This window comes from Callorhinchus milii, unplaced genomic scaffold, assembly GCF_018977255.1.
Source record: "Callorhinchus milii isolate IMCB2004 unplaced genomic scaffold, IMCB_Cmil_1.0 Scaffold10, whole genome shotgun sequence".
In the NCBI taxonomy this organism is placed as follows: domain Eukaryota; kingdom Metazoa; phylum Chordata; class Chondrichthyes; order Chimaeriformes; family Callorhinchidae; genus Callorhinchus; species Callorhinchus milii.
Window position 1 is genome coordinate 20681010 of NW_024704751.1, and position 16689 is coordinate 20697698.

Genomic DNA, 16689 nt, shown 5'->3' on the forward strand with positions numbered 1-16689 from the left:
GGCATTCAGATTCTCAGGTCAGAGGCAGAGACCCAGGTGGATAAGGCCATTAAAATGTAAATAGAACTTTAGGAATAGAGTATAATGATAAAGATAAAGAAGTAATATACAAGTGGTGGGCAGGCTACAGTTGGAATTATTGGAAAGATGTTATGACTCTGGAGGTGGAACAGAGAAGATTCACCAGGATGTTGCCTAGAATGAGGAAACGCAGTTATAGGGAAAGGCTCGATAAACTGGAGCTTTTGTCTTTGGACCTCAGAAGGCAGAGATGGGATCTGTTCGAGTTGTGTAAGATGATGGGAGGCTTATTAGACAGGGTGGACAGGGAAAGATTATTTTCCTAGGTGTCAGGGGGTCTAGAACTAGTGGGCATAGTTTTAGAATCAGAACTGGGAGGACCAGAACACAGATTAGGAAACACTTTTTCACACAGAGAGCGGTGGGAATGTGGAATGTAGAATTCTCTGCCCACAGACAGTTGTAAAACAGGACTTGACACATGGTTAAGAGAGAATAAAGTTGAAGGAAACAAGGAAAAAGCCGGGATAGGGAACTCAGGATAGGATCTAGGATGGGTCCTCGTGTGGACCGTGAATACCAGCTGGAGAGGATGGGCCAAATGGCGTGTTTCTGAACCGCACGCATTTGTGAATTTATGAACGACAGGAGGTATGGCCTTGCTTTGTTATCCTTTCTCCAGATTGTCTCAGGACCTCTACCTTCCCTCACCCCTCCCCCATGCTCGGGTCCTGACCCCTGACTGTCCAGTGCCTTGGGACGTCCTCCCAATGTGAAAGGCGCTCCATAAATGTAATTTTGTTATTGTTGTTGTTGTTCAAATCAAACCAGCTAGGGAAGAGGCTGCTCCCTTCACCCACTCCCTTGACAATCTGTTTGAAGGAATATTGATTCGACACTGAATGCAGTGAACTTCACAACAAATTGATAACAATGCACAGGTTCCCAGCAGGACTCCAGCTGAATGCTCCATCTCAGCACTCGCTCAAGGCCAGTCTTGTTTGATGAAATACCTAATTGGGAGCTATTATGCACTATTTGCTAAGTGTAGCAAGTTGTTTGTTGTGTGCTTATAATGGGGTAATTAGATTATAAATACACAACACAGTATCTACTGCACTCAGTGAATAACACGCAGTTTCTGTAAAGATGCCGTGTGCTGCTCCCAATCGTAGGTTAAATGCCATCCTTGTTTCCAGCAATATGAAATAGGATGTTTGTCTTAATTGCCAGCGCTGTGCCATGGCCATCTCTAGCAGTCAGTCATTGGTTCTCTTTCAAAATACTGGAACAATAACAGACACTTTCGTCTTCTCTGATGGCTGGGGGCAGAGCTTTACAAGACCAAATGGATTTCAAGTTATTTTACACTGTTAATTGGCTGGTGCTCGAGTGTTTGGCTTAGAGCCGCGTTAGCGAAAGCCACAGGGCTCATGTGGGAAACCGGCTCAATGCAACACAAAGCGACAGAATGCCCAGCTTTATCTCAGGGATTATTGGTCAGGAAACTGGGAGAAACGTGTCATCTGAAGGACGGCGTCTCATTCAACTCAGGGCTCGCTCAGCATTGCACTGGAGCGTTAGCTTGGACTGGGAGCTCGGGGTGGGGGGTCGGGGAGTGGGGCAAAGCCTGCAGATCAAGCCTGAATCTATTCTGCTGCTGTGAGGCGCTGCTGTAATCTGTTGAATCCTGCCTGAATGGATATGAAGTGACTTTGTATCATGCAGTTTATGGTAATCGACTGCAGATCAGTTAGAAGTTGCAGCAAAAGGTTACAGACTGAACCACAAGTATATTTAGAGTCTGTACATTAGGAAGATTAGATTGGGCTTTGCATGCGTAACCGTAAACTCTCAGTGTTTTGTTAACACCCTGTAAGGTATTTACTTATTTCCCAATAACCAGCCGGTGGTTGATCGGTATTGATCACCCACTGATCATTTGTCTGACTCACATCGAGACTGTTCGTCTCCAAGTCAAAGGAATCTCTCTGGCTGGCTGGCAATGATAATCACACTTACAATATGAAATCCTGTTGTTTCACTTTGTGGCTGTGTGTTGGACGTTGCTGTGCACAAATTTGCTGTAACATTAGCCTTCGAAATACACAGCCACTACACTTTACAGTAAAACCTGTGCAACACTTTGAGTCATCCTTGTGATATCTTGATGCGAAAGACTCTGTGTCAAATGCAAACTTATTTAAAAGAGTGGAAACAAGCGGAGACAAGAGATGTGAAACAGAGGGAATAGAATTAATATTAATAATAATAACCTTTGGGTTTGATATATCCCCTTATCAGGTCTTCGAGACGTCTCAAAGCACTTCACAGAATCTACTGTAAAGTGAATTGACTGTACGTGAGCTAAACCCGGCAGCCAATTGCCACAGCAGTGTCCTACAAACAGTCGTGGATTGAGTGACCAAATTATTATTATTACTTATTTTTGAAGGGATTATTACTCCTGGAAAAGCGATCCGCCAATCGATTAACAACCGGGTTCCTACTTATAACTAGGAAAACAGAGGTGTGTGGAGTAAGGAAACTTGCCAAACGTTTTGTCCTGCCAGGGAATCGAGCCCAGGTCCTCTCGCTTTCTAACCACTGAACTGCAGGACTCCTGTACAAACAGTTTGTAATTCACAAGTTAAGAGAGAACGAGTGTGAATCTGGTGCGATTGCTTATGTGAATGACATTTCAAGGCAAACAGATCATTTTGCACTCTATCGTGTTTCTCAGTCATTCGCTGAGGTGACAGATGATTGACGGCTGTCTGAAATCAGTCAAATATCTTGGATCCAGTTAGATTTATTGCTTCTCTTTGATCAGTTGATCTCACTTTTAAATCCTTTCTAATACATGTATTATCATGTCAGCGATTGCCCTTGTAAATAAAACAGTTCAGGAACGGGAGATTGGAAATCAGGACAGGGCAATCGCTGTGAAATTGATTTCCCCGCTTGTTCTCTGAAGTAGCCTTGTCTTTGATGATCCACTGAACAGATGATTTGGCTCCTGATATAAACCTGAACACAAAGGAAAAATGTGCTGGACTGGAAGTAACTGAATAGCATGTAGATAAACTCTACATATCTGTCCTTCGGATGAGATATTAACCCAAGGACGTTGAAGATCCCACGGCACTATTTGAAAAGAGAAGGGAGTTCCTCTTTCTGGTGTTCTGGCTAACAATCCCCCAAATAAAATTGGTCACTCACTCCATGATTGTTTGTGGGGCACTGCTGTGTGCAATTGTGCTGCCACGTTTGCCTCATTCCATTTCAGGGTAATTCCTGTGAATTGCTTTCAGATGTAAAGGATTATTATTATTATCATCGCATTTCCCTCCCCTGCCCCTCAATCCCATACTTTGATTAGTTGGATGTAATGTAGTGCTGGCCCAGCGTTTACAAAGTAGAGGAGCCACGGAAACAGAACCTGTGATAAAATGAATGCAAGTAATAGACTGAGACCACAATTGTGAAGCAAAATGTAATTCTGCAAAATTCCAGAATGTTGGTAAACTGCAAACCTTGACATTTTGCACAACTCTGTGATGCACTTCTTGCTCTCTTCTTTCTTCATTCACAAAGCTTCAATAACATTATTTAATAATGCATAACACAGCATAACAGATATTAGGCTCTGTTTACTCAGTAGTAAGTAGGAACCCGGTTGTTAGTCGATTGGCAGATCGCTTTTTCAGGGATAAATCCATGACTGTTTGTGGGACACTGCTGTGCACAATTGGCTGCTGCGTTTCACCCACAAATATATAGTCAATTCACTTTATATTCTGTGAAGGGCTTTGAGACGTCTCAAAGACGTGATCAGGCGCTGTATCAAATGCAAGGATTATTATTATCATTATTAAAGTGCAGGGGTAGAGAAGGCCAGTGTGTATGTTCTCAAGTATAATTTCACCTTGTGGGTCAACAGGCAGAGGGGCAGTGGGGTACGGTATCTGCTTGTGATGGAGTATAGAGAGAGAGAGAGAGAGAGAGGCTGGGATATGAGAATATGACATAGTAAACAGCTGATACTGAGCTTAAAACCAAACCATCTTTACGTTGATTTGCATAAAATCCCAAATGTTGTGAAAGCGGTGATTGTGTAGCTGCTGGTGTCTGTGTGTGTGTGTGGTCCAGCGAGAGGCTGGGAGCACGTGGAATGAGTAGAATCTGATACAATCTGATAACGATCCTTATACAGCGCCTAGTCACATTGTCGGGATGTCTCAAAGCCCTCTCGGGATTTTGCTGAGAAGTCGAGTCACTGTGTGCGTTTTGTGGGGGAGTGCAGCATCGCAATTGCACACAGCAACATCCCGCAAACAGCCGTGAAGCGAGCGACCAGTTTTCTCTTCCCCCTCAGTGAAGCCACAGATCCCCGGGGTGGGGTGGGGGGGCGAAGGCCGCTCTCAGGTTATTGCTGACATGGAACTCCAGCTGAGGGTAAAAGGCTTGAGATCAGTCAGTGTCTGGAAGGCTCTATCTGTTACACCGTGGATTAGCTGTCACCTCAGATGAATAAAAGTCTCTCCCTAGAAATAGTGATTTATTAGCTTTTTTGTTGAAATTCATGAACCGGCCATCACTCTGTCTCTCTCTCTTGTTCTGTCTCTCCCTCACACTTCCTCTGCCGCTCGTGCTCTCACTCTGTCCCTTGCTCTCTCTCTCTCTGATGAGGTTGCTGTTTATTTGACCACCAGCAGTCTATTATCTGATAGGTAAGCACCTTGAGCTCAATTTGATGCCTTGATTTTATAACAAGATTCTCATCATCACGCTGAGAGCAATGCTCTTATCACCAATCAAACTCTCAGCTACAACAATGACATGAAATTATGCTAATTAATAGGATCACAGGTCAGAATTTCATCCACTGATAACCTATGTAGCCTTAATTTTCTCTGAAAAGAAAGATTCCATCACTGGCCGAGCTGTTTCATTCTCCCCTAATCTCTCAACCTCCCTCCCTCCCTGCGTCTTGATCTCTTTCTATCTGTCATCAAGTCCTGTCTTAAAACTTACCTCTATCATCCACATGAAGGCCACTGTATAAATGCAAGTTGTTGTTATTTCAGTTTAATGTGGAGTCCTTTAATCACTCTGGAATGCTCCCCTGCGTGAGGGCGCTATATAAATGCAAGTTGTTGTTGTTGTCTTGTAGCATATTAGTTAGAGCACTCGCCTCACAAGCGAGCGGACCCGGGTTCGATTCCTGGGGAGGGCAAAACCTTAGGCAAGTTTCCTTGCTCCACACGCCTTTGTTTACCTAACAGTAAATAGTCGATTGTTATTCGATTGATGGATCACTTGTCCAGAGTAATAATCCCTTGAAAAATAAATAAATAAAAACTAATAATAATTTGGCCATTCAATCCACGATTGTGTGGGACACTGCTGTGTGCAATTGGCTGCTGCATTTCGCCTACAAAATATACAATCAATTCACTTTACAGTGTATTCCGTGAAGTGCTTAGACGTCTCAAAGATGTGATGAGGCGCTGTATGAAATGCTAGGATTATTATTATATCAGTAAGGACGCTGATTCCTTTTTTGAGAACTGCACAAAGCCAGCCACTGTGGTAAGACTTTGTTTAATGTTCTGCTTGTCCAGTCAGTGATTCCCCACTGGGGTGGGTTTGGTGCCTTGGAGCACATTCATCATGAAAAGGGCTTTCAACGTAACCGTTATAGCCAGGCATTCCTTGGAAACGCACCGTAGCCTTGGCAACCAAAGCTAACTTTAAAAACCTGTCAATTCAGGCCCATCAAGTATTGTTCCCTTGGAATGAGACTCGTTTATTTTAATGGGAAGAGGAAAACTGTCTGCGGTTTTGTTGGACATTTCCAATCTCTCTCATTCTTCCTGATCATGAGTTTCACTCCCAGATGTTGATAGCTGGGACTGTATGGAGTAATATCTACGAGGATAGATGTTACCCCTGGTCATGATTGCTCTCGGGATGCATGTCACAGATAATAATAATAATAGTCATAATAATAATAAGGAAGAGCAAGAGAAACGACAGAAAAAGAAGAACAAGGGAGAGAGAGAAGAATTGGAGAGACAGAGCAACTTATATTTATGTAGTGCCATTTACATGGTGTAATGTCTTGGAATACTTAAAAGATGAGAGAGAGAGAGAGACAGAGAGAGAGGACCAAGAGGTGAGAGGAACTCAGGAGCTGGAGGGAAAGGAAATGATAAATTGAAGGCAGCTGAAATGTGAGGTTTGAGCAAGACCGCGATGAAATCTTTTGGTCACAATTTAGTCGCCAACTCAAACCCCGGCTTTGCCCTGAAAATAGTTTACCCCCATTAAGACGTCCTCCATTGTTGAGCTGGTAACGGGATTGTAATTTAGATATCATTGACATTTATTAGGATAGTCTTATTATTTTCCTTTGCCCAGCTTGCCCTTGAATCTTAGTGGGAATTGTGTCGACCTTCAGTTGAGACATTAAAATGAGCTGCTGTCTGTGCCTGATCAGTTAAGTATCCCTGAAAGAGAAGGGAATTTCTCTCCAGGTATACATGGCGGAAAAGCGCAAAAGAATGCGGTTTGATTGTGAGTAAGGCTATGCATCTGAGACCTTGCCTTTCACGGGAGCACACGAGGAGACAGGATGGAATGTCTAAATACTTGCTGGTACAGTACCAGCTGAGATCAGTCAACAGCGTGAAGCATTCTGAGGCATCCTCCTGACGTGATAGGCTCTGTAGAAATGTAAATCCTTGTTGGTGATACAACACTATTATTGACTTTGACTGTAATCACAAGGATTTAGGTTGCAGGCTTTCTGTGGGTAAACCCCCAGCATCAGGCACCAAGGCTAACAGTAGCAGCAAGTGAGAAATATCATCGGTGCTAGTGTAAGTACAGGGAGCTCATGTTATCAGCTTGCTATCCAATTTCACACAATGAAATTCAGCAGAGCAATTTGTAAATACATTTCTGACTCAAAAGAGCTCCATGCCTTTGGCACAGCATCCTAATCCAGCAGATCGGCTGATAACAAATTAAATCATACATTTATTTGAAATCCCTCCTTGTGTTCAGGGAAGGAATGTAATGGGGCGAATCGGAGGCGTGTCACTCTGTTCTGGTCAGGTCCTCTCCTCAGTGGAGATGCTCTTGTTTTTGCCCTCCTTGCCCCTAGGGAGGTTAGGGGCCATGTTAGTGTCCTGGTGCAGGTGCTGACTGAGGACAGCTCACAGCAGGATTCAAACCAGACAGTAACAAGTACATAAGCGACAACTGTGACACACCGCACCGCAGCGCACCACACAGACACATGGTCAACTAGAGTTCAGTTTGGTCCATTGTGTGAGCTCTGGCAGACGTTTAGAAGAGACGAGGTGCGTTAACCTGGCCCCTGGAACAATTTAAGCTATTTCATCTCATCCGAGACAAGGCAGGAGTAAAAAAGGTTTTGCCAAATACTTTTTCATGACTGGCTGCCTCTTTAATCTATTTACACGATGTTGAGAGAGAGAGAGAGAGAGAGAGAAAGATAAAAGGAATTCTTTACTGTACATTGTGCGGTGTGGAGCTGGAGTCAGCCTGACGCATGGCAACGTCTGTGAGAGCTGACTGCAGTACTGGCATCTGGATATTGATCATCAGTCTTATTCACAAGCACAGGAGCCACTCTGCCTCTCGCTCTGACTGACTGACTGATTCTGCTACCAATTTAAAAACCACTTGACAATATGTGACTTGTTTAATTTACCAACAGGTTATACATATCAATATTTTTCTCTATAGTGTACGATTTTTCCCTGATAGTCACTGACTGCTACGCCTGGCTAGCCTAGATATGATGATAATATCAGCCACCCCATGTGAAGGGAGCCATATTAATACGAGTTGCTGTTGTAATAATTAATAGTAACAGAAGATCGCTGCTCTGCCATTGTTCCAGTGATCTGTGGGGCTGCTTATAGGGGGTGTTTATTGCACGAATAACCATTTCCCTTAGGAATGTGCTTTTGAACAGGAAAGCATGACAGAATGTAAGCAATAATAGTCTTGCATTTGATACAGTGCCTTATCACTTCATTGATATGTCTCAAACACTCATAGTGGTTCCTGTAAAGTATGGTGAATTTATATTTTGTAGACGAACATGGAGCCAATTTTGCACACAGTGACAACCCACAGACAATGATTAGACAAACCAGCGATCTACAGTCTTGAGAAAATATGTCTCAGAGAGAACTTGCTGAAGATGTACAATAATTTAAATGGGATTGAAAAAGTAAACCCACATCATTACTTTAGGATGCACTGAGACAGTAGAACAATAGGACATGGGTTTAGAGTTATGTAGGCAATTTCAGGCAGATACCAGGAAGTATTTCTTTACCCAGGATAATTAAAAACTGGAACAGATTACCAGGAAGGGTGGTTGAGATCAGGATGCTGGGACCCTGTAAAAAGCAGCTTGGTGCTGTGATGGGAGGGTGAGAAGGTGGGTGTTCTGGGAGGATGAGATCAGGTGGGTCGAAGGCCCTTCTTCACTTAAACAAATCGTGTGATCTTGTGAACCATAAATTGAATTGTTTAATTTGGGGAATTATTGGCTAACACATAGGGAAAAAACTCCTTTTTGATTGGTGCTGTGGGATCATTAACTCATTAACCACCTGAACAGGCAGACAGGAGCTCAGGTTGACCTTTTGAAAGACGGCACCTTTGACAACCGAGCACTCATTAGAGGAATGAGTGAGCATGAAAAGGGAGCAGAAAAAAAATTCTTAAATCAAAACTTGCGCTATGATGGAGAAGATGCCATATTTATCATGTGGGCAATTTTGAAGTCAACAGCAACAACAACTTGCATTTATATTGCGTTCTTCAGGCAGGGTAGTGTCTCAGAGAGCTGATAAGTCAAAGAGTTTGGATTTGGCTGTGGTTTTGTTGTTTGAAATCCTGACTGATAAAGTCCTGGTTGTGTGTCAGCGCTTAGCAGTTCACTCTGGTTTCTGCTGTGTCATATCTGTGCTCAGGTCAGCCCGGACAGCTTCACACCCTCTCTCTGAAGATCAATGGAATAGGTGGCTGTCAGCCGATTGCACGGTGAACGCTGATTGTTCGGCACACACCTGTCTGCCTGTTACACACAGCTCCAGTTCACTGCTCAGTGAATCTCAGCTGTCTACAGTGGCCTGGCTTCACTGGGCATGTGCTGTCGTACCCAGACCTCAGACATCTCCAGTTCCTCCAGCTGTGTGCGTGTGTGGCCAAAACACTTACTTGCTACTTGTTGCACTTTCTACTGTATTAACACTTCTTTCTCGGCCTTGGAGACAATAAAGTCCTTTTGCCTCAAAGTAACAATATACCTGTGGGTGATCGCCACAGCAACAGGATCAACCCAAATTACATTTCTATGGCGCCTTTCACGTCGGGATGACGTCCCACCGCCTGGACTGTGAGCTCAAAATCCCGACTTGGAGTTTGAACCCACAATCTTCTGACTTGGAGGCGAGAGTGCTACTGACTAAGCCTCCTGTCAGCCCAGCCAACTACACACAATAAAAGTTTTTACGGAATATGAAACGCAGGAATCAAGGGGTTATTGGGCCTGAGGTAAGACATAAATAAAATAAAATAAATTTACGGGGAATAAGTGCTACCTCCATTAACCTGTTGGGGTTTTTGATGGAGAGTGATGTAACGTATAACTCATGTAATTGAGAAAAGATGTCTTACTGAAACTGAGCTAATGAAACAAATAAAATAAAAAGGATTCCTTGCTGGAGGCAGATCACGGGTTTAATAATATTAATGCTGTAATTCTTACATTCGATACAACACCTTACACGATGGGAGGATGTTTCAAAGTGCATCAGGGAATACACTATAAAGTGGAGTGACTGTGTTTTGTGTGCAAAAGAAGGAAGAGAATGCAGTACGTGCTGTGCTAAATATCATCCCCTGACCTCCCACCCCCTCACTAACGAGGGAAAGTGCTTTGTTCTATTTCTTGGTACCATTCCTTCATCTTTTTTAAAAGAAAGTGCTGGTAAGTTTGGTGAGGCTCTGCTGGGCTGTGTCGCTGGGAGCGTCCCCTCTGTGGCTATTCTCTGATTCTCTGATAATGGAATTCTGTAGCTCTGTGGTTAGAGCACTCGCCTCACAAGTGAGAGGACCTGGGTTCGAAACCTTATGCAAGTGTCCTTACTCCACAAGCCTATAGCAGTAAGTAGGAACCCAGTTGTGAGTTGATTGGTGGATCGCTTTTCCGGCAGTAATTTCTCTTTTCAATATCGATATGCTCCATCCTCAGTCCCTCCGCCTCGCCCCCCATCCCCCTCCCAACCTTGCCTCCTTTAAGACTCGTGTCAAGACTCTCCTCTTCGACCACCCTTTCCCCCACATTGTTCTACTCGAAGATAATCTTAGAGGCTAAGGACAGACCCGGCCTCCTCTTCTCCATCACGAAATGACTCCTCCGCCCACCCTCTCATGCCTCACCCATCCTCACCTCAAATGCCAACTGCGAGGTGATGCTGGACTTCCTTGAATCCACTATAACCCGTATGAAACCCACCACCTGCTCCCTCGACCCCATCCCTACACCCCTCCTTACCTCCCAGCTAAACCGCCTTGCCCCTCTACTCACTGACATTGTGTCCTGGAACGAGTTGTTGCTTCCCAGCTTCGCTCCTTCCTTTCCCGCCACTCCCTTCACAAACCCCTCCAATTGGGTTTCCGTGCTGCACAGAAACCGCTCTGGTCAAAGTGACAAATGACATTCTGTCCATCTGCGACCAGGGCTCCCTCTTCCTCCTCGTCCTCCTTGACCTCTCTGCTGCTTTCGACACCGTCGACCACTCTATCCTCATCCACTGCCTCTCCTCTCACCTCAACCTCCACGCTGTCCTCGATTGGTTCAGATCCTACCTCTCATATCGCCTCCACTTCATCTCCTCAAATGGTTTCTCCTCCAGCCCCCACACGTCTCATGTGGCGTTCCTCAGGGCTCTGTCCTTGTTCCCCTCCTTCAATATCTATATGCTTCCTCTTGGTGACATCATCCGCAGACATGGGATCAACTTCCACATGTATGCGAATGACACCCAACTCTATCTCTCTGCCTCCACCCTCGACTCCAGGACCCACTGCTGTCCTGACAGAGTGTCTGTCAGACGTCAAGTCCTGGATGAGAGACAACTTTCTTCAGTTGAACGTCAACAAGACCGAGGCTCCTGATTGGCTCCCGTCAGCGCGTTCTCACCTCAGGCGCTGACAGCATCACCATCCATGGGGCTCACTCCCCCTCACTGAGCTGGGCAGGAACCTTGGGGTCTTGTTTGACCCTCAACTATCCTTTCTACCCCACATCTGCACCATGACCCGCTCTGCTTTCCCCACCTCCACAACATCGCCCCACTCTAACACTGTCTCACACCACAGGGCTCTGAAACCCTCACACACGCATTCATTTGTGGAGTCCTGTAGCTCAGTGGTTAGAGCACTCGCTTTGCAAACGAGAGACCTGAGTTCAATTCCAGGCAGAGGGCGAAACCTTGGGCAAGTTTCCTTACTCCACACAGAGCCTAATAATAATCCTCCAAAACCAAAAACAATAATAAATCGGTCATTTTCAATCTACGACTGTTTGTGGGACATTGTTGTGCGCAATTGGCTGCCGCGTTCGCCCACAAATATACAGTCAATTCACTTTACAGTGTGTTCTGTGAAGCGCTTTGGGACGTCCTCCCGACGTGAAAAGCGCTATATCAAATGCAAGGATTATTATTATTATTACTTTGAGGCTCGACTCTACAAACTCACTGCTTGTCGGCCTCCCCAACTCCTCCCTCCACAGGCTGCAGATCATCCAGAACTCTGCAGCCCATGTCCTCTCCCACACTAGGCTCCAAGACCCTATCACCCCCATCCTCGCCCGACTCCATTGACTTCCCATCCCACAGAGGATACAGTTCAAGATCCTGGTCTTCACCTTCAAAGCCCTCCACGATCTTGCTCCCCCCACCTCTCTAACCTCCTAACCCCCTACCACCCTGCTCGCTCCCTCCGCTCAGCAGGCTCTGGCCTGCTTCATATGCCCCACCTCGCTCGCCCCACTATCGGCAGGTGGGCCTTCCGCCACCCTGCACCCAACCTCTGGAACTTCATCCCCAAATCCCTCCATCTTGCTCCCTCCCTCACCACCTTCAAGACCCACCTCAAGACCCTCCTCTTCGACTGTGCTTTCGATTTCCCTGCTCCCCCCCGGCCCTCCCCCACCCCAACCCTCAGCTCGGGTCCATAACTCTGTCTGTCCTATGCCTTGGGACGTCTTCCCAACGTGAAGGGCGTTATACAAATATCATTTTGTTGTTGTTGTGTTTCGCCCGCAAAATGTACAGTCAATTCACTTTACAGTATATTTTGTGAAGCACTTTAAGACGTCTCGAAGACGTGATAAGGCGCTATATCAAATGCAAGGATTATTAGTGTCATGTGGGCGGGGTGGGGGAGATGAAGAGTATTGTCACGGTCGGTCCATGGTCAACATTGGCACGGAGGCCTGAGATAGTGGAGGGAGAGGATCAGTTGCCTTCAGCCCGACTTGAAAGATGCTATATATGATGCAGTTTGTTGTCGCTGCTTCGCATGTTAATCTCTCAGCTTTTCCAATTCCATCATTTGTCCGGGAATTTCAGGGATAACTGAGATCCTGAACCAAAGCGGGACCTATTTATTTAACCCTTTCATTGCTTCTACCGTTACATCCATTATTTGAGAACAACTTCCATTTATATAACCCTCTTCACGCGAGGTAGCATCCCGGAGTGCTTGAACAATGGATGATAGCGCTAAAGATTCCTCCTTTCCCTGTCACACTCTCTCTTTTTCTCCATCTCTCTCTTTCACGCTCTCTCTCTCTCTTTTTATCTAGTCAGTCCTAGCATCCAGTCTTGGCGTCATTTCAATGCAGCGTTCTGAAAGATTACTCCCAGCTGCCGACCAACGGTGACATTTCCATTCCCCTTTCTTGTAGCTTGTCAGCAGAAGATTGAAAAATTAGTGGCAATCAGTGTTAGATTCTGAGCAGTTCAGGGCTGTAAATTCAGTGAGTATAGATCAGGATTGAGGTTGCCATTACTCATTTCTCTTCTGATGCCTGACAGGTGTCAGAGGAGAGAGAGAGAGCGAGAGAGACCTGCATTTTCTCTGGAGAGGACGTGCAACGATTGTTCAGGTGAAATGACAGTGATCGAACGTGTTTTCTCAAAACTTTCACGTTGTGCAGAAGTTTGCCTTGTGCTTTAGATCAGCCAAAGCAGCAACGATACTTTGTCAAACTAAAAGTCACAACGTGATAAATCGGCATCGTGTTATCACCCTTTTTATCTTTATTGTAAATTATTCTGAAAAAGAAAATTTGAAAGAATCCAGAATTGTGTTTATCATCAGGGAAACACGATCACATTCACTTTAATTCTCTTCGTATTCCACAAGAGATGAAGAAGGCCCTTCAGTCTATTTCATCCCATCCATCAGGAACAACCCCTTCCGTCTGGAACAGTAGAACCACAGGATACGGCCTGTGATTGATGGAGGGTAAACTCAAAACAAATCTGCATCAACACTATTCCAAGTGAATGAGCAGTAAATCTATAGAACAGGCTCCCGAGGGAGACGGCGGAAGCAGAAAGCCTCGACTCTTTCAAATGCAAATTAGGTAGATTACTTTTAGGAAATAATATTTGGGGATATAGTGTACGAGTAGTGCAGGACGTGATGTGTTCATGCAACTGCCAAGATAGTGGAAGGTAAACTGGATGGTGGAAGGCGAACTCAAGTGCTCTGGGACGCTATCCTGTTTGAGGGGCACTATATCAATGCCAGTTTGTTGTTGTTGGATGGACCTTGGTCTTTGTTTGTTTAGCATTTGCTAGGTTCTTATGTTCCTCCTGTTACAGCAACCTGGATATTAAATGATTTCCTATTGTCCCAACCTCAACCATACAGGACATGTGGAGTCCTGTAGCTCAGTGGTTAGAGCACTCGCTTTGCAAGTGAGAGACCTGAGTTCAATTCCAGGCAGAGGGCGAAACCTTGGGCAAGTTTCCTTACTCCACACAGAGCCTAATAATAATCCCTCCAAAAAACCAAAAAAAAACAATAATTAAAAATTGGTCATTTTCAATCTACGACTGTTTGTGGGACATTGCTGTGCGCAATTGGCTGCCGCGTTCGCCCACAAATATACAGTCAATTCACTTTACAGTGTGTTCTGTGAAGCGCTTTGGGACGTCCTCCTGACGTGAAAAGCGCTATATCAAATGCAAGGATTATTATTATTATTATTCTTCCTGGCAAATTGTCCCAATAATTCGTTACTTTTGGTGTGACTAAATATATTTGTACAGAAATTCCCCTTTGCAATCTAACACCTGTGTCCTCTCATTCTGCTCACAGTGTTGCCAGACTACAAGAGTAAGCTGGTTGAGGACACTGGTCTAAATCATTTATATCCAAGTGTTTGCACTTGTCTCACAATACTGTAACAGGTGCTGTGCTTATTAAGGTTGGTATGGAATCATGTGTTGTCAGTATCACTATAAGGATTTGTTTAATTACATGGTAAGTCTTTAGAAAAGGCCTTTTGTGGAGCAGCAGTTTCCACAAACTGTCATTTATTGTTACTCTTTCTTACAGACTCTTTACATTTTAAAAATAATTCCCAATTGGCTTTGACAAGAACGAGAAGCCACATTGATTTCTTTGAGAACTCTTACATTGTTTGAAAAAGAATTTCAGTTTAGTGACTTGCGATTTAGATTTTTTTGGGGCGAAGATTTTTTTTGAGACGCATTGACAACGTGATAAATTGTCCCGACATCTCAAATTATATGTCAAATATAAGGATTATTATTATTATGTTATTACAGCTTAAATCACTCTGTAGAGGTAGTTTCTAAGTGGTTTTCAGTGAAGGGCAGCCAGACTAATAACACAGCCACGTTATGCTTTAGTGGATGTTACTTTTCTTAATATATTTGAGCTTCCTCGAAAAGCTATTTTGTAGCAGGAGATTGAAATTTAATTCACAGTTATTTTGTCGCCATCTCTGAATCATCTTATTAACAGTCCCAGTTTTATCGATGATTACAGGAACTATGTTTGATCGATATACTTCCTGATTCTCTCTACTTCCTTATTTTTCACATTGTAATCATTTGGTGTAGTCAGATCAGATACATGTACAATCTATTTGATTCTTTATGATATTATCTGGTCTGTGACAGCTGATTGTCCTGTCTGTATATGTTTGTGAATCCCAGATTATTGGTTTCTCAATGTCACTTTTGCTGGTTGATGTTTATACCAGTTGGTCTTTAAATCAATATCAAAGTGTTTACAAATTGTCCTATGAATAGATTTAGCCTCATTATTATGTCTAATCACTTATTCTGTTTGTGCTGGGGCTGGACAAGATAAAAAATTTATTCTTATTATCATTATGGTTGTGTTTTGTTTCTTTGTCTCTGAACCCGTCTCTCAGCCACATGTACGTTGGAGCTTTTCACTCATGTGTCATTGGATATTCTGACCTTTCTCTTGCAGGTTGACTGGAATGAATCTGCCATCTCCCGTCATCAGCAGTAAAAACTGGTTACGGCTCCATTTCACGTCCGATAGTAATCACAAGCAGAAAGGTTTTAACGCTCAGTACCAAGGTAAGGCCTTATTGTGTCTGAAAGTGTTTCTGCATGATCGTGTGCACTTCAATCTCCACTGAAATCAATAACAACAACTTGTATTTATATAGCACCCTTCCCGCAGGGGAGAGTCCTGGAGCATTTCACAATGGTGGATTCTGACAACGAGCCAGATGGAGAGGGAGAGGGGAGGTGGCTAAAACCACGATCAAAAAGGAAGGTCTTTAGGCGGAATTTGAAGGCGAGGAGGGAGGTGGCACGGCGGAGAGATTGAGGGCACACAAAAGTACATACATTTGCTTACATTTAACACAGAGCCCCGCCTTTCATGTCTGCAGCATGTCCCAAAACACTTCATAGGATTTACTGTAAAGTAAATAAAGTAACTGTAAAGTACAGTGAATGTGGTTTGCACACAGCAACATCCCATAAATTGCCGTGAAGTGAATGACCAATTTTGGAGGGGGTTGTTGGCCAGGACACCAAGAGAAACTCCCTTCTCCTTTTCAAATAGTGCAATGAGATCTTTAACATCCAGCTGAATAGGCAGAAGGAACCTTGGTTGAACATCTCATCTGAAGATCGGCACTCTCACACTGCATTGGAGTGTCACCTCGCTCACCGTCCTCACCTCGCTCACCGTCCTCACCTCGCTCACCGTCCTCACCTCGCTCACCGTCCTCACCTCGCTCACCGTCCTCACCTCGCTCACTGTCCTCACCTCGCTCACCGTCCTCACCTCGCTCACCGTCCTCACCTCGCTCACCGTCCTCACCTCGCTCACCGTCCTCACCTCGCTCACCGTCCTCACCTCGCTCACCGTCCTCACCTCGCTCACCGTCCTCACCTCGCTCACTGTCCTCACCTCGCTCACCGTCCTCACCTCGCTCACTGTCCTCACCTCGCTCACCGTCCTCACCTCGCTCACCGTCCTCACCTCGCTCACCGTCCTCACCTCGCTCACCGT

The 16689-nt window shown here is 44.7% G+C and overlaps 1 protein-coding gene across 1 annotated transcript in view; it reads left to right on the top strand.

Moving 5' to 3' along the window:
• csmd2 (CUB and Sushi multiple domains 2) overlaps positions 1-16689 on the top strand; it is a 696667-nt gene that overhangs the window by 467040 nt on the left and 212938 nt on the right. Inside the window, exon 6 of the mRNA XM_042338904.1 lies at positions 15628-15740. Within this exon, the coding sequence (XP_042194838.1) occupies positions 15628-15740 (113 nt within the window). The remainder of the gene's footprint in view (positions 1-15627; positions 15741-16689) is intronic.